We start from the raw sequence: 24,797 nt of genomic DNA, 5'->3' as shown, positions 1-24,797 counted from the left end.
ATCACCAAGTAAACAAGATTGAGTGCCTCAAAGTCCACAAGTTCAGGGGGATGACCTCAGAACAGTTGGAAAACCAGTCCAAACCCAACAGTGACAAAGTGAGGTATACTTTTAATTCACTTCTGTGCTTTACTCACTTGTACATTCTGTCTATTGGAGAATTGGATTGCTTCAACTCTCCTAATGGAGTTCTGGAGATTGGACGGACAACACCTAAAACAAAAACAAATATTAACACACAATTAGCATTCATTTTATTTAACCGAAAGTTTTTAATCATTGTTAGGTTATCAATTAGTGAAGAGATTGATCTGTCACCTCAACTGTATTATTTAATCAGTTTAATCTACACAGACGGCTCCTACGTCTACAGGCTACATCTCAAAGCAACAAAATAGTTCAGAGGATTGAGAATTGCATGGAAAATATAACAGGCTCCTAAAGCTGCAAGTTTCTCCCGTGTGATCTGAAAGGCTAATTACAGAGCAGAGGGACTGTTGTCCTCTGAAGCAGAGGTAGAAGCTACACAAGTGGATAAAAGGCAGAGAGTGTTTGATGTTTTTTTCTAAAACCAGACTCTTCTTACAGCAAATTCATCAATCCTGCTTTTGCAGTCACATCTGTGATACGAGAGTGGTATTCTCATGCAGAGTAATCACTTGTTAACTGAGTATTTCTGACCCGGCCCTCTCCTAATGCTCAGTTTGGATCAACAGTTTATTTGTTTCAATCTGAAAAATCTGATCTCAAAGAGAGAAAGTGATGACCCTTTAAAGGTTGGACATCACAAAGATTTTTTGACAACCACTGTAAGTAATCACAGTGTTGTTGTATTGATGAAACACCTGGCTGTATGCAGAACAATCTTTACTGGTTAGTCTAAAAAATTGTTTAGTAGATTTCAGACTAGATACTATTAATTACTGTGTTCAATTATCATCTTGTTCATGCAGCCTCTTATTGTCCTTGAGTATACTGGTATAAATGGTTAACATTGTAGATTTGAAAGTTTTCACACACTTCATGTTAGCTGTGTAGTTCAAGTGAAATTTTCCATTGAAACAATGGAGAAAAGTCATAAAGAACATCACATCTTCTCTCCTATTTTCTTTGTATAAATCTATGAGCATTTTACCAAAAAAACTGTGAAACTGTCAAACTTAAATCTTGTGTAAATGTTTCAACATGGAAGGTCTGATGACATAACAATCACAATGTACCAGAGGTTTTGGCGGCCCAGGAGCGACCAGCTTCGTTAAAAGCAGCAAGCCCTCTGATGGTGGCGCGTAGGATCCCCCATCGAAACATGGCCACGGGATCCATTCCAATGAGCTGCCGCACGTACGCTCGATCGCTGCTTCGCAACAGGGCCACAATATCTGGACGCATGTGGTCAGTGTTCTTCTCTCGGAAATCCTGGTAAGGTTGAATTCGTAAAGGACGTGAAAAGCAGCGCCAACAACGTACATTAGAAAGCGCTTTTCTTGTGTTACATCATATATCTGACATGTCTCTCTGTCATCCTTACCTTGATTTGATATTTGACTTTCCCCGCAAAGTGTCGAATGACAAAAGCAGGCTCCATAACTGGTGTGGGGACAAAATATTGGTTCCCTTGGTGCTGCTGCTTGAATTTCGCTAATAATGTCTCATCTGTGGCATGGGGGAAGCTACAGATCAAAGAGAAGAACAGAACATAAAGAGAAAGAGAAGACTAACTCATGTTGGTAGTCATTAGACATGATCAAAACACTGTGAATCATCTGTTCATACTTGCTCTCCTCATCGAGCAGGTACAGAAGGCCAGTGGGTTTCTTGCTGATGAGGTGGATGCAGCCCACGTTATCTGTGTAGTCGATATTGTGCCAGGTGATTCCCTCTGCTTGGTATTCCTCCTGGAGGAGGTAAAACAGAGCAGTTTGGTGAGAAGGGTCACAGGTGATTCGTGACTCCTTGGTAAGAGCTGAATTACTTAACCTATAAATTTCAGCCTTCAGGTGTGGATGTTAACTAAATTTAATCTAATTTCAACAATAAACTTAACTGACTCATGAGCCAGAATTCTGAGGGATGAGATGAAATAGAACTAGAACCAAGGCAGTCAAAGACTCCAACATCCCATGATTTACCCTGACCTACTTTCAGGGTTGGTCAGGGTACCCTGAAAATAGTACCTGACTAGTGCATAGCTTTGACCTTTGAGGGTAGGCCAAAACTATGCACTAGCTTTGACCATAGATCAAAGCTAGCTTTGAACTACCTATGCTGTCTGCATCCATCTTATCCGGTCCCTGACTGTACTAAAGTTGAAATTTGACCCTGACTTAGTTTTCTCAAGGTCAAGGTCATCATCTCATCTTCATCCCCTTTGCCTCCCTAGTAATCTGCTTTGTTTCATATTTCTATCTGCAACGGTTGTGAATACTAATGAACGAATTAACGGACAAACACACGAACACACAAACACTAACAATTAAAATACATCCCTGATTTGAAGCTGGATGTAATGAACATGCATTTTTTTCTTCCTTTGATGTTGAGACAATGTTGGATGGCTCACAATTATGCATTTATGATAATAAGCACTAATCAGAAAAGGCTGTCATAAGTTTAATAGCATACATCACAGAATGCAATCTTTTGAAGATGTTGTATGTGTCACCTAAAATTATTTGGTGAGATAAGACAAAAAAAACTAGACCATTTACCTGCTCTAAATTGAAGATGTGGTGGTTAAAATAATTATGTAGCTGCTCATTTGCATAGTTGATGCAGAACTGTTCAAAGCTGTTGGTTTGAAAGTCCTCAAAACCAAAAATGTCCAGGACACCGATGGACAAGCACTGGAAAATGACAACATGAGCAGGAACCAACCATTAATGAGGAACAGGAAGAGGAATGCAGACGAGCAGCACAGAAATCACACTATTGGTTAAAGATGTAGAGTGTGTGTGTGTGTGTCTCACTGGGATGGATTCCTCCATATCTTTCTTATTAAGGAGGGCGTGATTGATGCGTAGGACAATCCAGTCAAATAAGGCACTGTACAGAGATTTGGCCATGGAGTCTCTGGCTGTGATAGCCTGTGGGACAAAGAGAGGAAAATGAATACCAGCAGGAAGTCTTCACTAAGCATTACAGATGGGGAGAATAAGTCACAGTTTAAAATGATACAATACCACAATGACAGTCTGACAGATGCGAACACAGCTGAACTTAAACAATATAACGGACAAAGTCCACCTTACATTCACATCTGTCTGGATACAGTACTGTGCATGTAGTCAAGGCTCATAATGCATAATGCATTAATCATTTGTGAGGTCAAAACAACTTTGACATCTACACCTGTGCAGTGAGTTCTTCATGTGGTCATGTGTTACAGATTTGAGTTTGTCTTAAGGAGTTCCTGAGGTGGTACATTGAGTTCATAAGAACAGATGGACAAACAACCCGACTTACTGTAAGTGTTTAATCAGAAAACAAGCAGAAAGACACAAAGAACAATGAGACGCACAAGGCCAACAATCACTGTGCATTTGGACACTATTAAAGTAATGACAGGCTACAGAGATGTCTTAAGGTCTGGTGCCTACCTCAGAGTGGCTGTAGGGGAGGATCAGCTTGTCATTGACTGTCACTGTTTTCCTCTTTGTCAGCGCCTCAACCAACAGCTCCTCTTTGACCTACGGGAACCCACACAGGTCACTCCTCAGAGTCACAGACAACTCGCTAGACGCAGTGACGAATGCCGCCACAAGGAAACAATTAAATACAATACCTTGAGCAGGTCAGAGAGTGTAGACAGGACCTCTGGAGGCCCCACTTCCAATCCCTCATCCCGACCTGTTGACGTCTTCCTGTAGGTCACGTTGCCCAGATACAAAATGGCCGAAAGCACAGAAAAGATCCTGTAACAAGTAAAACACAACCACTTCAGCAGTCTGTAAAATTAAGTCTTTTTGCACACAGTACTGAACAGGATCACTGGATCACTCACTGTTTCTTGGTGGCGGGAAGGAAGCCGACCATCTCCATTGCCTGCTGCAGCCTTTCAAAATCATGACGCAGGTCTTCCTCATCTTCTATCTTAAAATTTTGCTAAACAGAGAGAAAAACAGTTCTACAAAGTTATAAAGATGATTAAAACTAAACCTAAAGCATAAAATAGACACAAAACAGGCGAAGAACAGCGGAAAACAGGAAGCTCAAGTGAGAAGAAAGGCAAAACTTCATTAATATGCAGCACACACATGCACAGTAAGCCAGGGGTGCAGACAACAGTTTATTCAGAACTCACAATGTTGCTCAATGGAGGGTGGATTCACAGTGAGTTACACTGACAGTTTAAAAGCAAATCACACACACTGCGCTGTTTATTTAAAACAGTCACTGGATTGTACCTGCTTGAGGTAGAAGAAATCTTCAGGTTGCCGTAACTTGAACTCCTTCCTTTCCTCCTCTGAAGCTCCCAACAACAGGTAGTAAAACACGTGGTAGTTCCTGGAGAAGACAGCACATTCTGTTTGCGCCTGTGCTACTACTTAATTCTCATATGATTGTGTGTTTTATTATATGTTAAGCATCAGTATGTGGGTATGAACCTGGTGTTCAGAGTCACAAATAAGGGTTTGGGTAACAAATAAAGAGCCGACATAATATAAAAAGCAAAGGCTGAAAAGGAAATATGCAACTGACAACAAAAACCTGCTGGCAGCTTATTTATGGTAAACGGTGTAGGCTACATGATTACGGATGGAAGGTGACAACATTTTTCCAAATTAGCTGGGAGAGTCTGGGCAGAAAGTATGACGGGTATCACTCTTTCCACTCCAGCAGTAACAATATTACTTTAAAGAAGTTTCAACTGCTCCAGAGCTGTTCAGTGGCAGGTTGCGGTTTTATTCAAACAAGAGCGACTGTACGCATCTTTATCTGCACAACTCTAAAAAACAAAAGAATATATGATAATGTACATCACGATCAATTAATCATTACAAAATATGGTAGCAAATCAAATTAAAGTGGGGTATTTATTTTCCCATTTAAAACTGTATTTTGATTCTGAATAAACAACTTGCACGATGTGGCAGAATGTAAGTGTGAGGTATTAATTATCTGTTGCTATACAGAGAGATGAGAGAGAGTAATGACACAGACATGAGTCACTGGAGGTCACTTTACAATCAGGCAAAAGCAAGCTATATTAAAATGAGCTGCTACATTCAAAGTGTAAGTCCTAACAAGTCTCTGCTCTGTGGGTGTGTATCCACTTTGTTTCTGATAGGGAAACATAGTTAATGCCAGTGCACATACAACAAGTTCAAAATGAAGGACTTAAGACAGTAAGAATTCACTGGGTCTGAATATCTAAATTCCTCTCAGGAGTTTTTCGGCAGTAGGAAAAGTGAAGACCAAAATGAGACCAAAGCCTTTGGCTGAACTTCATATCCAAACATCGGAGACTCCCTGTTTGCACAGAGGTCCCTATAAAGGTCAGTAGGGGTGACGGGTCGAGACCCGTCCTCACCTCTCATTCTTCTCTCTGGAGACCAAACGAGACTTCTCCAGGAGGTACTTTTCCACCACAGCCCTAAAAGGCAGAGAGAGATGGAAGGGGGGGGAGAGCAGAAGAGGGCAAGAAGAAAATGGGAAGAAGCAAAACAATGACGATGAATCACTTAACACCACAGGTCACTCAGCTCTTTCAGGGAGAGAGGGACAGTTTACAGGTCATATGGGAAGGTGGGCTGGTAATAAAAAATAGAGGAGCAGAGCAGGAAGGGAAACGGGGACAAATGGTCACAACAATAAAACAATGAATAAATTACAAAGCATTCCAACACACAAGAATGATAAAAATTGTATTCAGTAGTAATTTGTTATCATCTAGAATAGCCAAACGGCTGAGACTGAATGCTGCAGCAGACATAGGGGTATACTTTACAGACCACTGCAGTCATGACATGAGATGTGTAATTATAAAAGCAGTGGCATTTACCCACTACTCCAGGTCAAGATCATAAAACTGTCTAAATCAGATTTTATAAGATGTGTTTTTCTTATCAAAACAATGCTGACGCCAGTCTTGCTGGAATGCTAAGAATAGTGTGTTCTGAGAAATGAAGCTGATTCCATTTGCTAAAATGTTAGCCACAAACATAGACAAACTAACAGGGACAAAATGATCCATCTACTGTATGGCTCTGCTTGCTTCACATACCTTATTCCCTTCTTTTTACCTCAAAATAGTCCACAGTGTAACTTCCAACACTGAGGTGTAGGTTTTTATCATCCTTTTTGAAAGTCTTCAGCAAACTCCCAGCAAAAAATGGCATCTGAATCTGTTACAGCCGTGTCCTCTAATACATTACACATATGACCCCTTTATTCAAGTGGATCTGAACACATTCCAAGAGCAATCCAGCATGTGGTTGGTCTATGTTGTTTCTGACAGATACCTTTATAGTTTTACAATTTCTACGCTTTTTAATATATTTATTAGCTCATACACATACCAGTTTATATTTTAAATTTCTGTTCATTGTGTATTTTAGTGTTAGTGTTGGTTTTCTGTGTATTGAATATAGTTTTTGCTCTTTGCACTCTGCATGTCCTTTTGTGCACCAATCCTGTCTTTGTACCAATACTGCTTTATGTGCCGTCAATTGCCCCTTTGGGACGAATACAATGTTTTGAATCGAATTGAATGTCGGTTGAATTCACAACATCAAATATGCTTTATGTACATGTCCTGTTTATCGGTGTATTTCCATGCATTATGAGCATTAAGACTGGATGGTGAGTTCTTGTCTAAAAATGTAAGCTCATCTGCTGAACAAGAGAACATTTCAGCAGGAATGCTGATGTGGGTCTTTTTCTGTAACTGACTGACATGGAGGCTGTACAGTAAATCTGTCAGCATACACCAAAGCATTGAAGGAGTGTTCTCCTTCATCATCTCACTCTGAGAGCAGCGAAGAGTGAGGAAGGATTAGCTGGACAGAGACTCGTGTATAGAGAGAGTACATAAAAATACTTCATCTGTCTTTTAGACAGTGCACTCCAACAACAGATCAGAGGGGAGCAGCAGCCTTCCTTTTGTTAATCTCTATTGAACATCTGACACGAGAGTTGGAGAACACACACACATTTCTTTTGTTAGGTCTACTCAGCAAAGCCGCGGTGGTTCCAAAACTTAACTGACATGAACCAGAAGTCTACACTAGAGTATCAACTTGTGGAGTATTTTAGTTGGTTTACAGTAATTGTTTTTAAAATTTCCTTGATAGCATCGGTCCACATTGTGGCACATTTGTCTACTGAAAACACCATTCTTGATTGGATTACAGACCTCTGTCAGGGTGAGCAATTCAATCAAGGATGGCCTGGTGCCATTAGGAATAATTAGGTAGGGGCTGTAGTGTTATGGCCCATTTACTGAGGAGCTGCACAGCTGTCACCACATGCATTTGCATATTTTGATTTACATTTTATTGCTGGTGGAAAACTTTTGCATAAGCGCTTGAAATCTCAATCAAGTTTCTTCTCCTCCACATCAAACCCAAATCTTCAGCTTTCACAAAGTGATATAATTTCACATATTGCCTTTTGTCAAAGACATCTAACTGAGCCACTGTTCCCCTTTTCCTCATCAGGAAGTGACATGACTGACCAGACTTAGATGCAGCTTTTACCTAGAGTCTGATTGCTGAGAAAGAGGAAGAACATTTTTGTGGCTGAAAGTTTCAGTGTATTCACACACAGCACAAAAAGAGACATGAAGGGCAAGTCTTTAAATGAGCAATGAGGAAAATCTCAAGCTACAGAAAGGTAGAGGGCACTGACGAAGTCCCACAGGAAGAGGATACAGAATGCTAAAATGTCCTGAATGGTGTTATACTGCAGATTAAGGCCCTGTGGCTTGACTCGACTCTGTATGAGGTTGTTTTGACTTTGTTTGGTCACATAGACACACACACACACAGACACACTCACACATCTGCTGTTCATTACTCACCCTCTGACCACCCCACTCTCGAGGTAATTAACCTGGATGAATTTACCAAAGCGGCTGGAGTTGTTGTTGTGGGCGGTCTTGGCATTCCCAAAGGCCTGGTAGAGACAACAGGAGAGGAAAGAAATGCCTGGTGAGTTAAAAGGCATTAAGTCACAAGCATGCAGCCCTCAGCCAACAGGAGGAAAGAAACATCACTGTGGTCAATACGTATGAAAGAACAATTAAAAACACTGAGACAAACAAAAGCCTGGCATTTGGCAGCTGTGAACCGAGAACTCAAAACCATATAAGGATTATAAATCTTGATTGATGAAGACAAATGAACCAATTTTGTTGTAGATACTCATTGCTAATGTTTGTAACGTCAACTGTGAACTCTGTTGATTTTCAAACCTTTATGGAGGTGCTATTATGCGAAACATAATCTGGGAGCATATATTGAAGCCAGCTCAGTCTATCAGCACCTTCACTAAAGTCACCAACAGCAAACAAACATGACAAAGAAAGCAGATTGGCAAGGAATGAAAACTTGTTTTGAGGTGGATCTATGTGTGTATATACTCCTGTGTATGCTAGTGTTTGTGTTTGTTGAGAGTCTTTCCAGAGGGAGTGCATTTGCAGTTTGTCCCTTATGCTCCTCTCACTTTCACCAACATCTCTTTCTGTTATCCTTTATCCTCCTGTAAGCCTTTTCCTTTGTGCTTTGGGTGTGTTTGTGTGTTCCATTCTGTGTAAGAACATCAGAGGACAAGGGTCTTCCTGCAGGCCTCAGGCTGATGTTAACGCAAAACACAGGACCCGAACAACATGTCTCGCCGACAGGCCCTATTTATTGCATTGAAGAAAAAAGACTTTTTTTTGTTTGCTAATTCACTAGCTCACATGGTTACACACACACACACACACACACACACACACACACACACGCACACGCACACGCACAAAAATTAAAGGCCACAGCAGGGGAAGTTGATTCAGTACATGTTAAATAGGAACCACATTGTATTGTCCAAATCCACTGCAGGGTGAATTTGATACAGTGGTGGAGCTGATTAGAGTTAAGAGGCAAGATTCCTAAGGATGAACCGCTGACCTATAATTCATTTCTGCTGCTCATGCAGACCTATCCATCTTGTTTGATAGTTGTCTTCAATAAAAAACTATCTTCCATTAGACTGTCATCCTTTCTGCACCAACAATACTTTTTTTTTGCATGACAACTGCAACAAATGCAAATGTAATGGTACACAAGATCTGAAGGAAGTTCGATTAGTTAGGGAAATAGTTAATTTCTCTGAAGGAACCTCCTTAAGGGATCAATAAAGTTCTACTCTACTCTTCTACTCATTACTTGTAGCCAGAGCACAAAAAAAAGTTAGTTGTCAACTGTCTCTGAATTGTCATTGTAACATGAATGGACTAACAAAGTTCAACTTTCTGGGTTTTATCTCCTCTTTTCCAGGTTTGTGAGCCACTAAGTGCTTTTTAGACCCTGAAACTGACTGTTTAATGCTGCCCTCTGAACCAAGCGATTACCTAATCCACAAACTCTGGAGCCAAGAACACAGAACCCTGACAGTCCTCTCCAAAGCCCAGGCTGCTGCACCATGGAGGGAATGCTAAACATGTCACAGCATCTATCGTATTCAAACTTGCCCAAGAGCAGATGAAATGATTGGCTGGAAGGCTCAGCAGGTATGGGGAAGAGGGCTGATGGCTGTTGAAACCATGTCCATGGAAATATGTGGCCTGCTTTGTATTCTTGCGAAATAGGGGTTGTTCTGGAGGAGTTTATAGAAGGAAAACATGGAAGGGAGAGTGAGAGGTGAATAAGACAAAGTTGCAGAAAGCCAAACCATCTACAGTGTTTACATGTGTGCATGTTGTGGGTATACAGATGCAGTGATCAATCCATGATGCACATCATCTTACCGATTCCACTCTGTGGTAATCAGTTGTTGTTGGCAGCCCACTCCCCTGTAAATTTCCACTTCCACAGAGCACAACCTACCGGGATGAAGTCTAACATCCCCAAATACCCCTCCTCTCTCTTCTTTCTCTATCACAGTCACACACACTTCAACATCTTACATATACTGTACGTAGTTCAAGTTGTTTGTCTCAACAAGCAAGTAGGACAGAGCCAAGAAGATGAATTCTGCAAGTCATTAAATATAATTTAAGAGCTGAACCACCGTGTACAGTGTCAGGGTTTAGATGTAGGCGTGTACCTTCTCTTTTGTTAAGACAGGAAAGGATGGTAAAAAGCACCATTATAACAGTTAAGTTACAACACTTTCACTGTTGTGGTAGAAAAACAAGTCCTTATATTCATTCAGCGTGGACAGTGTGTTTGGGTGGCAGGAGTGTCAATCAGACGGGTTTCCAGGGAGAAAAAACATGCAATGGCCATGCAAAAAAAAAAAAGGCTGGAAGGTTGGAGGAAGTCAACACTGCATCAGGCTGTGGTGGCCAATCACAGAATGCAGCAATGAAATTGTCTTCTTGGATGTGTTATCCGTTACTTGGTGACTAAAACAACATATTAAGCCTAAATCTAAGTCATATTAAGTTTAAGTTAATAATAACTTGTTGGGGGAGAAAGCATCTCCAGGGGCGTAGCTGCACATGAAGAAAGAGATGGAAACTATCTGCTGTTGAAAATGCATCATGGATTGAACAATGTCAGGGACCCTGTTAAGCAACAAGTCCAACCCTCAGATCTGCCAACACCTCTAAACTGGAGATACAGGTTCTATACCTTCTAGGTACACAGACCACTGTATTGATTGTAAGCATCATTTAGGTAGATTACTGGGAACATATGCACACCCCACATGTCTCCCTCTTCTTGTTTTTCACATGAATTATGCTCTTGCTGAGTGTGGTTTGATTTAAATACAGAGGCAAATAACTACATTTATCTGCATCTTTACTCAGGTAAATGCAAATTGACAAAGGGTGGAAGGCTTCAAATCAATTACTGGGTGCACTTACAGAAAGGGCCATTGCACTTCAGTGGTAATGTTTTGTGTACTAATGAAATCAATACAAGAAATGAGTCTGGAGTCCAGCCAAGCCTGGTGTGGTTCCTCCTGTAAGGTATTTCTATGATGATCTTCAGGATATTAAAAGAAAACAGTCTAAAGTCGTTCTCAGTTTGTGCTTGAATACTGTCCTTATTACTATGACAATGAGCCGCTGCAGTATGTTCCTTGAAAGTCTAGCAGCTCAAATGAGCTTGTGTTAAACGTTTCCATAGCTGCTGCCAAGGCCCTGACACTGACACCTCACTGCAGCACAGACACACTCACAAAGGACTCCAAATAGTCCCACTGCCACAGAGACAGTTCCCACATTCCCAGAGGGTAAACACAGGCACTCACTCAAAAATGCACCAAATCTCTAAATGGAAATACTCACGCACTCAGCTACACAGATAACTAATTCGGTTAGGTCTTTTAAGCCAAATTCAAGTGTATATTCAGTTCAATTACAGTTTAAACTGGAGAACATAAAAGCAGCCATTTAATGAACCATATAATCAATCACAGTTATGATGTTAATTCAAAAAACCAATGGAATTTAGTGAGAAAATAATCAGTCTTTGTTCTTGAATGAAGAAAATTGTCACATGGTGTCAGCAGTGACTGAATCTAACAGTCTGTGCACAGCTCTTTCTCTATGCTTCGCCTTGCGTCACCAAGCAATTTATCCCATCACACACACTTACCACCCTCAAGCTTAACTCCAATTAATTATCAACAAAGTATTCATTCTATGAGCTGTCAGAGGGACCGGAGTTTTTACCCAATCAGACGGGACATTGCTGTTGCATCCTCTGCCCCTGATGGTAAGGAGGCGTCTATGTTGTGATGACTCACTGCTCCGTGTTTTCTCCTCAGGTATGACTGACTTCTACCACCAGGAATCCTGGTTGTCTTGCCCAGGGGCCCTTCATGGGTTGGGATCAGGGTTCTTTTTGCCTAGACCATCATTTTTCTTGTGTAATTCTGGATCATTTTGGTTGGTGTGATTGATTATTTCATGGACTGTTTAACAAATTTAGAACATTTGTCATTACAAATCTGATAACTACTCTGGTGAAAACCTTCTCCATTGGGGGCTGAAACTATTAAACTGCTGAAGTGGTTCGGTATAAATCATGTAATGAATCAAATAAACCTATTTTGTGTATGTAGAATGGACAAAAAGAAAGAATGCTTCACAAACTCTCAACTGCTCTTATTAAACAGAAGGCAAATATCCGTTATGAGTGAACCTACTTGGATATGAAAATGTAAGAGGTAAGTTTGGGATAGCTAGAATCAGATTTTTAAGCAGCAATTTTGCTTCTCTTGTGGTCCAGGGACCAGATCAACATCATTTCAAGCAGCTCCACCCATGTCTAGATGGGTACCACATCAAACCTGAGGTTGTGGTGTGGTCAAAGCTCCATAAATAGACACTGGAGGGGCCTGCAGCTTGCTGCTTCATGGAAACTGCATTTACATTTGTCAGAAACAGTATACAGTGGTACCTCTACTTACAAATGTCTTTACGAAATGTTCTACTTGCAAAATTTCTCAGCAGGAAAATATTGCCTCTACTTACGAAAGAAATTTCGACGTATGTAATGTAAAAACACAGTATCGGCTGATACTCGAATCTCCCACAGGTTCCTGAACGCATCATTCTCATAGCTGCTCTGCCATTGGCTAAACCTACTGTATTACATATCTTCCTGGCATCCCATTGGCTAAGAAGGATGCCACTCCACCTCTGTGTGGAGCTAGATCGGTGGTTATGTAGTGTCTTTGGCATTCGGCACTCGACCTGTGAGGTGTTCTGATAGTTGTGCGCAAATATAATAACTTTTTGAGTACGTATTCGCTATGGACCCCAAGAAAGTGACGGAGAAAAGAGTTTTTTTTGTCCATACAAATAAAGCAAGAGATAATAGAACAGCATGAAAAAGGGATGGGTTTGGTTGATCTCGCCAAAGAATATGGCCGTAATGCATCTACAATCGACACTTTATTAAAACAAAAGGAAGTTTAAGGAGTTTAAGGCATTGCGTGGGTGGTGGGAGAAGTTCAAAAGGAGGACTGGAATTCACACTGTTTTTCGGCATCGTGAGGCAGGAGCGCATTAACCAAAGACAGCAAAAAACAATGAGGACAGCAGTTAAAAGATAAATGACCGTCATTATTCTTTATTCTTTGTTTTTTAAGTTATGTACAACTCACATTTATTATGTAATGATTTAATTGTAACATTTATTTGTTACATGTTTTGATGCATTTTTATACTTTATAAAACATTTATCTCAGAATTTTTGGGGGCTTCGAACGGATTAGGGCATTTGCATGGAAAACGCGTGTCTACTTACGTAATTTCTTCTGGAACCAATTAATTTCATAAGTAGAGGTACCACTGTATTATAATACTGAATATGATTCTAAATGGAGTGATTGCGTTAAAGCTTATTTATACAGTATACACGTTTGAAATGAATGCAACAAGCACATGATGCAGTGGCTTAATGTAATGCCAGTGTTTCCTAGTATCATAGTAAATGTCACCCAGTTTGCCCAAATACAGCAGATGAATAAAGAGGTGCGACCCAGTTCAAGAGATAAACAAAGGATCAGCAGAAAGAACAACCAGCTGTTCCTCTGCACTTCCTGAACAAGACAATACTTTGGTGTATCCACACCCCTTAAACCCTGAGCTAACAGGGAGAACTGCTGCTGCTGCTTCCTGCATTGTGGCCACTTCCTGTTAAAAACTGCTCTAGATGACAGGAACTTCCTGTCTGAAGTGGTGATATGGAGTGGCATTGAGGAGGCTGGGGAATTATAAGGGACAAATTTAATTACTAGGAGGTGAGTATATAACTGCCAGTGGGTGAGGCATCGGTTGAAAGGCTCCGGATTATCTCACTGGTTTGGAAAATAATTTTTCCTCACCAACTTAATTAGTATCATCCCTCTAAAGAACAATAAAAAGGGTGCATCGTGTATCACAATGTCCTACAAAATGTTTATATCCATTTAAGCAAACAGCACAGATGTAATCAAAAGACTTGTCAGAAACGATAATCATCACTTTTTTACTCAACAGGACAATAACACTTTGCATCAGTCTTTTAATATCCATTCAAATTCACGCCAAACAACATTATTTGTTGCATTTTGGATGTCAGTTTGTATGAGAGTTGCATTTTTGTAGACTGAAACTGCAAACTTCTAAATAGGGGCTCCAGTATGGAAAATTTTGAAAATGCTACCCCAACCATCATCTAAATGCTAAAATGCAACTCTTGCTGGAAGCCATAACAATGACGCACAGCTTCACAGATGCCTATGACAGTTCCTGCCAAACTTTTTTGTGTACATGCACAGCAAACACCTACTACAGCCAGGACAACAACAAAAATACAACTTTGGACAGTCCACCCCAGCAATTTTGTTCAGTTACGTAGATTTTTTTTCACCACAAACTCCTGCTTTGGCTCAATTTCATTCATTCATTCATTTGCTGTAACTGCTCATACTGTGAAGGGCTGCAGAGGGATAGGCTCTTGTTTGTATACATACTACAGTGGCTTTAGTTGTGTTTGTGTGTGGGAAGATAATTCTTGAAACAATGCTGTGACCACAGAAGATTTTAATAATGCACTGAAAAAAAAATTGAGAAAAAAAATAGAGGTTCAAGTCTTTCTATAACTACTGTATATAAAAACAAAAAAATGTGATTGGTACTTCCCTCCAATTAACACCTAAGTGCAATACCCTTTCTAGGTCATGTCAGCTAACTCCGTAACAGAAGACGACCTCGTAATCATACGAACAAACACACTTCGAAGTCTGGCAAAGGAAAACAGACACACTATGACCAACTAAAAGAGGATCAACCAGTTGAACCAGTTCACAAGTGAAATACTCACAAGCAGCAGGTGAGCTTCTCTGCAAGTAGAGGCCCTGTTTGTTTAGACAGCAGAGCGTATTAAGTACAATCTATCCTTTACCCTACATTATTTTCAGGACAAAAGGATGTCATTTAAGAATAGAACATAGAACATAAAAGGGGCACAATATATTTGAGTAGGACAGAGGCTTTCCCACGTGGTTTCAGGTTGGGGGCATTCAGTCTGCCAACAAGACAGTACACAGTAGAGTACAGCACCACAAACCATGATCTCATCTGCTCAAAATGTGTGACTTGGGCTTGACAACCTCCCCTATAGCTCTAAAACACATGCATGAACACATACACACGTACACACACACAAATTTAATTACCATCTCTATAACCACACCAGAACAGAACCATAGCAAAAAAAACCAACAACAACCAATGACATCCTTTCGTCGAATTAAGAATTTCTCCATTTTGATACACACAACTAAAATAGCAGTCCCCACTCACTGCACATCGCTTTGACTGGAACTTTTGACTTTTGGGAAGAAACCACAGACAGCAGGCTATTTGTGTGAAGAGAAACTGGGGAGTTATTGCTTCTTTTGTAAGGCTACTTAGGTTTCATGTCAGCCATCTTAAAAGCAGCAGGCGTTTTCAGTCTTTTAACATTAGTTACGAGGAGGTTTTGCTCACAATAGTGTGGGGAAAAAAATTCAGAGTACAGTATGAAATTAGAACACAAAGCATTCAACACTGAAGCAAGTGCAGACTTTCAATTGCCGGCCAAACTCCATAAAAGAATATTTTTCCTGCAGTATGTTCCTGACTCAATAGACAATAAGAATGTTAAAGCGCTCCACAAAATTTGGCAGGGGATAATAAAGCTACCAGTTGGAAATGGACAGCTGTTCAATAACTGGGATGATTGACTGACTGGTCACAGATGGGATCCAGCTTCCACTTCCTTCCCTGACCAGGACAGCAAAGAGCAATCCCGTCTAGCTGTCTCCCAGTGCAACCACAGTTCGAGGCTGTACTAAGACACACACACACACACACACACACACACACACAGACACACACACAGACACACACACAGACACAGACAGAGACTGAATGACAGAGTGTCAATGTGTCTGCCAATGGGACCAGATCTTTGCTGATGGAGGGAAAACTCTCTCTCATTTCTAATTCCTTTATGCCTCAACTAGACGTCTGGAACCAAATATTTTGACAAGACTGACATACATCAAGGGACAACACTGAGCTTTGGACAACCCTCTGGAGACAACAGCAGTTTCAAGTGTTAAATGCTCCAAAGAATGGACTCAGAGAGTCTGCATACAACAGATCTCTAAATGACATTAGGATTGAATGCAATTAGGTCCTCACTACAAGGAAGATTGAACTGACACTAAAGAACAGGGTTTTCTGTATTTTGTCTACATGGATTTCAACTGTGCAGAGACAGGACCTTCTCTGTGTAATACTTAACCTCGGGCAAAACTTCAGCTCATCTATTTTCATCTCCCAATCTTTCACACATCTCGAATGAAAAACAGTCATGCGGATTAAAGCATTGACAGGAAGCACTTCTGAACTTAATATAAGACAAGGACGCTTTTGTGCTTGCTGATACACTACACAAGATAACAAGCATTATGGTCAATTCCCAGAGCCAGAGTTGCAGAGGGCCGCATCAAAAAGTCCCCGGAGTTGAAAATGACATGATGGTGGATGCGTTCAATGAGTGTAATGTACCACTTAAAATATATACCTACTGAAATCAAAGCAATAAACCGGGGGTTATGTGAATGCACAGAATTAATCAAGACTAATAACTTCGCTCAAGATCTGGTAAAACCTTCCATTTGTGAAACGAGAGATCCAGTGTTTAATCATAGGGTTGAAATTTGATAAACAAAAAATAAGCTAAACACATTCTTTGTTGTGTAGCTCAGAGATAAAACTGGAGCAAAAACAACACTCATGTCATTGGTTGAGTATCTTTTGGCACCAGCTGCACTTTGAATAACCCGTTGCTATTAATAATTATCTGAGACATACGATGAGAGGTCCCACAGACAGGAGTCGTCCTGTCATTGGCAATACCCCATAGTGCCATTGTCTGAATTGCAAGCAAACAAGACTCAATGCATTTGACAGGACAAATAAAACGTATAAAATAAGAGTCCTTGCTTGTCTTCTAACCTGAAGATAAACACTGGGAATGCAAACGTATAAGTGAGGAAAAGTGAGCGCTGAGGTGTGTTTCATTTAATTACCCTAAATTACAGCAGTGTGGTTCTTGTTCACTGTAGCTAAGCAGACGAGACACTGTCTCTAACTGACGTCTGTTCTGGGTGTATGACTCACTTGAACACATTGTTGGTCAGTCTGCTCATTCAGGGTCAGGCATGGACACGATATACCAAACTGAATGGCCTTACACAAATATTTAACTCTGCAGAGACGCATGAAATGTAACTGAAGTCATTCCCCCACCAGCTGTTTAAAAACGACATGAAATGTTCAGTAGCAGTCTGCCTGTAGTTTTGGTTCATTCTGTCATGCCAGTTCTACAGAACAAGTCAGCGCATGTACTGTACTGTACCTAATTTCCCAGACAGCGGAAACAGTCTTAGTGAATTGATTGAAATTAAGCAAATGATACCAGCTTTTGAGTTGAAGATTTTTCTAAAACCATAGATGCCACCATATGATAGGTAACCAAGATTAACAGCAGCATTTCAAATCTAAAAAAAGATAGGTTCGAGGACAGGTATAAACACAAAACTACCAAACAGCACTATCTTGTCTAGATCCCCACAGAATTTTTTAATGTCAGGTCAGTAAAGCAGATTCTCATCCTGGTTCATTTCTTCTTTCTGAGTAGGTGTTACTCGATGCGTTTAAGGCTTTCACACTCCACCATTGTGTGTGTATATTGTATAAACCATGAGAAATCTAACGTTGCACCTTGAGAGTACCTATTCAGTGCTACATGTGATCTGATACTTTCCCACGGGATGCTTTATGATTCATAACCACCGAACAATAGATAATCACCCATCCACAGAATAATCTCGACACAGTTACGTGTATTTTTTATCTTCTGCAAATGTGTGTGTGGGCTTTTGCATATCACAATGAGTCACTAGAGGAAGCATCATCATTTCTGCAGCACTGAATCCAAAGGGCAATGCATTGCATATGTACATACCTGAAACCATTATAAACAAGGAATTTGTGAATTGCTTGAACAGATAAGATGTGATAGTCAGATAAGAGTTTTAACACGGATGCATTATCTGACTTCCCCAATCTGAGCAGGTCACCAAGCTTTGTCAAGGATTGTTAGTCTAGTTCAACAGTTAGTTACACGTTTCAGAGGTAAAAAAAAGCATCTACCCAATGCAGCTGCACAGGTAAACATCTTACCTCCAGGACTGGTCCTGCTCCCAGGATGGTCCTTTCCACCCCGCTGGCATAGCCCTTCTGGCTCAGCGCAGTCAGACAGTGGATCAGGAAGTTGGTACTCTGTGTTTTGCCTGAGCCACTTTCACCAGAGATGACAATGCACTGGTTGACCCTTTTCCTGAGCATAGCGTAGTAAGCCACATCTGCGATAGCAAAAATATGAGGCTCCAGTTTGCCCAGCTGGTGGTTCTCGTACATCTTCACGTACTTTGGGTTGTAGATAGGCAGAAACTTGAAGGGGTTGATGGCGATGAGGATACTGCCTGCGTATGTGTAGATCTTTTTCTTATAAAAGCGTGTACGCAAGTTGTGCAATATACTGTCCTCATTGAGGATGGGCAGGTTGCAAAGGTCTGCAAAGTCATCCTGTGAAGGGGGGAGGAAGCCCCTGGCAGCGAGTTGCTGTGCCTCCTGCTCTTTAGTTACTGATGGGAGGTGGACATAGTGGATAGTGCCGTCATGGTTTTGCTCCTGGATTAGGGAATGGCAAAGAAAACAGGGTGAATTATTTTAACTATCCATTGCTGAAAATGATTTTTCTTAGACTAAAACAAAATTCAGGGTTTGAATTTATTCAAACCAGTCTTACGTTTTGAGACAGTTCCAATATCCTTTTACACACAGAAACATCAGTTATACATTTTATACATTATGTTATAAAAGATAAAATAAAACTGGGGGAAAAAAATTGCCCATGCAGATCATTTATCTGATTTTGTTCATCATTTAAATGTCATTTGTTGACATTTCACATTTTAATTTTTCACTGAAAATAAAATTGACAAAAAGAAAAGGAAGCAAAATAGAAGCAATATGCAATAATTAAACCAAAACACTGACAGGACTTTTCAAAGCGCTCCAGACTCAGAAGTGAACTCTTCACTGCTGTCAACTCTACCTGAAGTAGGAAGTAAAAGCCAAGGCTCTGGGGGTGTTGCTCCTGGGCTTTCCGAGGCCACAGCAGAAACCTCTGTGCAGGCAGGTCTCCAGCCTCTAACACCCACTCTTCCCCGCCACTTTCCTTGACTTCTGCCAGCACATACATGCGGCCAGGGTCCAGCCCCAGCGCAGTGGCTGCATCCACGATAACTGAGGCTGCTGTTGCATCCTTCTGCACTCTGTTGATTAGAGTAATCACTGGGTTTAGTTCAGTCAGTTCTAGATTACAGAAGCCCTTAGCCAACCATTAAACTTTGATGGGGGTTTTAAGTTGTTTACTGTAGCATATCCACCTACCTGAGATTGCAGCAGGTTGATGATTGAGAAGCCAGACGAGGGTAGATCTGGAGCAGGTATGAGCGGCCATCATGATCATTTGGGATGGTTGACCCTCCTCCCCCACCTCCCCTACCTGCATTCGTTGCCATGGTGGCAGCGCCATCTCTGACACTCATCCTGAGCCACGGAGAGTTGCATCAGCATACCGCACCCACTGCTTCCCTCTCACCATGCAGTACCTAAAATTGATAAGCTGATTGTCAGGGACATTTACAAAAAGATACATATTTTTATACATTTACATTGATACTGATGTCTGGTCACTATGCGTTTTGTCACTAGATCACTACTAAAGAAGGCTTTTTGAAGACATCTGTGTAGTTATGATGATTGGGGAGAAAAATGATGGAGTCAGATATGAGTATAATTAGCTATCGTTTTCCAACAAACATGCAGGACTAGTACAATGCAAGTAGAAACAGAGGCCCGATAGAAACATTTCCATTATCAAGTTTTTTAGTTTACTAAAAGCCTAAACAATTGATCATACAGGCCAACGCAAGCAATTCATAATGCAAACAAAATAGTTGATTTTCGGACAAATAATGATATTGTACTGCGACCTCAGACTTGGATTAGTAACTTTAATTTCCTTTAGGATTTCACAAATAGATGTGACCCATATTCCCATGAAGGCTTCCTCACATAACGAGGCTGATGATGTGAGCAGGAAGTCCATTCACAGCATAAATGTGCAGGTACATGTAGATTAATTACTGTTTCAAAATGTTAAAGACTACATCATAGATAAACTAACATCTGTCCAGATCATGTGTGATGCTGCAGACTACATTTCTGATGTGGAGGCAAAGTGGTCTGGGTCGGTTCCTGACTCACGGATGTATGGTCTTACCAGAGCAACAGACTGCAATGTGCCCAGTAGCTCGTAGTAGTAGTAGTCAGTAGTAGTGGTAGGTAGGGTAAAGGTTTGAAATAACTCATTTGTCTCCATCCTTTAATCCACTCTAATATTTCCACTATACATCATAGGAGACTTTGATGTATTTGAGATTTTGGTGGCTTTTATCTGGAACACAGGGGTTACCCATGGCAACCGAGGCTGCTGACCCCTTACACTGAACTGGGTACCCTCACAGAACATTAACTGGACTCACTGCAGGACAAAAGGCTGAGTGGAGATGACCATAGACATGCTGAATGCCGGTTTCTAGTGCCTAAGTCACCTCAGAATGATTCCTGAGTGGGCCTCTGATATAATTGCATTGTTCTCCTTAATATCGCCGCTGAAAGGACTGTAATTTCATCTGTGCTGTATGTCGTGCATACAGTATATGGTACATTTGACAATAAAGTTGACTATGACTATTAGAGGTGAAGAACATATGTGTATGATGTGACTAAAACAGACCAGGCAGTCAGAAACTGCAACATCCCGCGACAGCCCTGAACTCAACATTTTACCCTTTTTTTCATTCATTCATCTTCCAACCCGCTTAATCCGCTAACGCAGGTCGCGGGGTAGCCAGTGCCTATCCTGGCAGTCTCAGGGCGTGAGGCGGGGGACACTCCGGGCACGACGCCAGTGTACCGCGGAGCCACATAGAAACAAACAACCACTCACACACTCACTCCTATGGTCAATTTGGGACCGGCCAATCAACCTGAAGCGCATGCTTCTGGAGGTGGGAGGAAGCCGGAGAACCCGGAGAGAACCCACGCAGACATGGGGACATGGGGAGAGCATGCGAACTCTGCACAGAGCGTGACTCGAACCCGGGTCCGCCGTGTTGTGAGGCAGCAGCGCTAACCACTGCGCCACGGTGCCGCCCTACATTTTACCCTGACTTACACAATTTTGTGCCTCTGGCTTCCTGAAAATGTTTTTTTGTTTTGTGATTATATCTAATCAAGATTCAGAGATATGTACCTAAAAAGGTATACAGTGCACCATCGTTCCTTGCGGTTAATGCGTTCCAGGAACCACATGCGATTGACCAATTCCGCGATAGAGCGACAAACTATTTATCTTATTATATACACGGTAATTTAAACATTTATGAACCCTCCCCATACTGATATTAAACCACTTTCTATCTGTATTACCTTTTCCCACACTCTTATCGACTGTTTAAAGCATCTTTGTGTCTCACGGAAGTCCGAGACTCACAGAGCATAGCGCACTTTCGGTTGCCGTCAACCGATAGCATGTGCGTACAGTGTCACGTGACTGCCTTCCAAAAATCCGTGATGAGTACAAAAGTTGAAATTTGACTTTAACCTAGTTTTGTCAAGGTCAAGGTCATCATCTCATTTTCAGCCCCTTTGCCGTTCCAAGTAATGTGCTTTTTGTTTCATCTTTCTATCTGCAACGGTTGTGAAGGTATTTGGTGGACGGACGGACGGACGAACACACAAACACTGACAATACATCACCGCTTCACGGGATGTAATAAAACTTGGAACGCCTAAAAGCTGTTATAAGCAGTACAACGCCACATTGAATGATGTAAAAACTAAAGCAGTTTTGGTTAATATCAAGGAAACCATGACTAGATGTCATTTCTTAATTTCAATTCTATATATGTATAAGCAATGGTATGAATATTCTTCCTGTGAACTTTTTTTTAACGTGCATATGCTGATTTACGCTTTTATCTAAATAAATTAAAAAAGTTTAAATGTTTTATTATTTATTTAACAGAACTTGGTGTGGGTGAGAGCACATTTGTGTGAGTGAAAAGAGCAACACATTGGTGATGAAACAACTGAGTAAAGCAGCATATTTTATGTAAAAGTACGGTTCTGTTACACTAAATTTTTTTCTAATTACCAAAAATTTTTTCATAAATACTGAAAGAAAAATCACATGTAGTAAGATGGCAATACCTTTTGTTGTATAAAAACTAACTGCACGATGTAGCAAAACAGAATTCTAATATCCGTGGCCATGACCAAAAGAATTTTACCACCAAACAACTCTGAATACATTATTGTGAAATGCACATGCACACAAACAACTTGCAGTTGTGATAGGCCAGTACTGTTTCAGCTCATTTGGTTGCTGTTTCACAGTTCATTAGAATTAGTCTTGGTCTCATTCATCGACAAGATGCTAAAGGTTCCTGATAAAACAACACACATGTATTTATGGAAGCAGACACATAGAAAAATGATGCTGCCAGATTTAGAATTATATGATTAATCATACTATAACTGAGGCTCCTCAGCTTGACAAGATCATTGACTGTTGACATTTCAGATCATGTCAATGAACTGGACCAGAAACAGGTGAGCAGGAAACAATTCTCTGAAGTAATAATGTCTATCTCAAAACAGGACATGTCCTGATCTGCAGAACAAGCAAGAAAATATCTGCACATAATCAGGTTAAAATTAACTTGTCTCATGTGATACTAGGTTTAATAGCACCTGCTGAGTAGATGCACAAATCACTAGTCGTTTACTTTTATGCTTCATAACTTTATTTACTTCTATAAAGCAACTAAAACCAGTATTTTGCCATTAGGTTTATTGTGTTTTTAAATATTTGTTGCGACACTTTCAAAATGGGAAAATAACGACATGTTTTTAAAAAAATGTTTTGTAAATATCATGTTCTGTTCCTAGTTTGCATTTTAAACAGCATCTAGTCTTTTTGGAAATGGCTGTGTATACAACAATGTGACAGCTGCCAAATGGTGAAAAAATGCACACTACATCTTTACTCTGCAAAACAGAATTAGATCCAGTCTCAGCTCTTGTATCCATCCGCCAACTAGAGGTGCTGTCCCAAAACACGGCTCGTATCTTGGACAAAAATATGGACAGAATGACGACTCGTATTTCGAGGTACTACTGTATATTCATTCCATACTATATGAGGGAATACCAAGTTGTCCAGCCAGCTAACTTCAGAGTGGATAAAACTAGAATAAACTATGCACTCATTTCAACAAAAAGAGTCATAATATTCATAATGTTTGAGAAAGCATATGACACTTACACAGATCAGGATCTGCTTCTGTGGTGGCAGTAAATCATATTTAATAAACACTGCAGTGCACTATTATCATACCACTTGTACAATGAACTTTACCAGGAGATTTACTGTACATTTACCTACTGCAAAGAAGCTGAACCCTTCCACTCAATGATGGTTACTTCAGAAAACACTTTAGCAATATTTGGCATAACGACTGCACGACATTCAGTGTCACAGACATCAGTGTTGTGTGTCAAAGAATGTAGTGGCAACATAAAACATTTAACAGAGGAGCCCTGAGCAGAGGATTTACTAAGAACAAAGTTCATGTCTGTTCAGTCTTTGTTATGGACATCATTAATTTCCTGATTGAGATCAAGGAGAGTTGAAGACTGTTAATGAACAAGGCCACAATAAACTAGAGATATCACAAGACATCCTCATGCACCAAGGGATCAGCGGCTTAAACATTTTGTTAATTATGCATTCCCATGGCTTTCGCTAACTACATAAAAGTGGTGATGGTAATGGGCTCCTTGCCATCATGTGCATTGAAAAGGATCTAAAGATTAAACTTTAATGAAAAAAAGCTGTCGATTTCTAAAAATTTACATGCTATTCTGTGGGGAAAAAAGAGAAAGACTTCAAAACATGCTGAACATGCAGTTACAATTCACATTTGTTTTAAATGACATTTAAGAAAAACAGAATAAAAAATCGATAACTTCTCCATGAACACAGCATTCTGCAACATTCACATAGAAGAAGCAGGAATGGCTGGAGTCATCAAAGTTTTGAAGAGCAGTTTTCCACCATATTATCTAGAATATCATCAGAGGAAAATCTTGGAGATTCAGCTCTCTCATTTGAACTCTAATCAGTGTACAATCACCCTTGTTTATACAACTGTGAGGTCACTTTACCCTATGCGCAAATTACGGACACCAGCTGTGGTTAAGTTTGCCAAAATGACATGATGTGAGCTTTACCTCATCTCTGTTGAACAGAAACCTGGTCAACATTACAGATTAATTCAAAGGCAATGCTTTGAGGCAGGAGAGAGTTATTTTAGGATTCAGAGTAATTCTGCTGAGCCAAAGCCAAAGGAAAAAGACCCAGGTTAACGCTGTTTGAAACAAAATCAATGGA

The 24,797-nt window shown here is 40.5% G+C and overlaps 1 protein-coding gene across 10 annotated transcripts in view; it reads right to left on the bottom strand.

The window, feature by feature from the left end:
- The window catches only part of LOC137598437 (myosin IXB), a 61,121-nt gene that overhangs the window by 14,938 nt on the left and 21,386 nt on the right, over positions 1 to 24,797 (bottom strand). For all 10 annotated transcript variants that reach the window (XM_068318550.1, XM_068318556.1, XM_068318557.1 and 7 more), the window contains 15 exons: positions 19,664 to 19,884; positions 19,326 to 19,545; positions 18,389 to 18,898; positions 8,021 to 8,115; positions 5,531 to 5,593; positions 4,404 to 4,503; positions 4,001 to 4,101; positions 3,782 to 3,911; positions 3,597 to 3,686; positions 2,967 to 3,083; positions 2,709 to 2,843; positions 1,774 to 1,895; positions 1,529 to 1,670; positions 1,221 to 1,416; positions 138 to 213 (listed from right to left, as the gene is read on the bottom strand). In XM_068318550.1, coding sequence (XP_068174651.1) covers positions 138 to 213; positions 1,221 to 1,416; positions 1,529 to 1,670; positions 1,774 to 1,895; positions 2,709 to 2,843; positions 2,967 to 3,083; positions 3,597 to 3,686; positions 3,782 to 3,911; positions 4,001 to 4,101; positions 4,404 to 4,503; positions 5,531 to 5,593; positions 8,021 to 8,115; positions 18,389 to 18,898; positions 19,326 to 19,545; positions 19,664 to 19,821 — 2,255 coding nt within the window. In that variant the 5' untranslated portion in view covers positions 19,822 to 19,884. The remainder of the gene's footprint in view (positions 1 to 137; positions 214 to 1,220; positions 1,417 to 1,528; positions 1,671 to 1,773; positions 1,896 to 2,708; positions 2,844 to 2,966; positions 3,084 to 3,596; positions 3,687 to 3,781; positions 3,912 to 4,000; positions 4,102 to 4,403; positions 4,504 to 5,530; positions 5,594 to 8,020; positions 8,116 to 18,388; positions 18,899 to 19,325; positions 19,546 to 19,663; positions 19,885 to 24,797) is intronic.

Source organism: Antennarius striatus, chromosome 7, assembly GCF_040054535.1.
Source record: "Antennarius striatus isolate MH-2024 chromosome 7, ASM4005453v1, whole genome shotgun sequence".
In the NCBI taxonomy this organism is placed as follows: Eukaryota; Metazoa; Chordata; class Actinopteri; order Lophiiformes; family Antennariidae; genus Antennarius; species Antennarius striatus.
The sequence above is the reverse complement of the archived record's forward strand: the minus strand, read 5'-3'. Positions and strand labels throughout refer to the sequence as shown.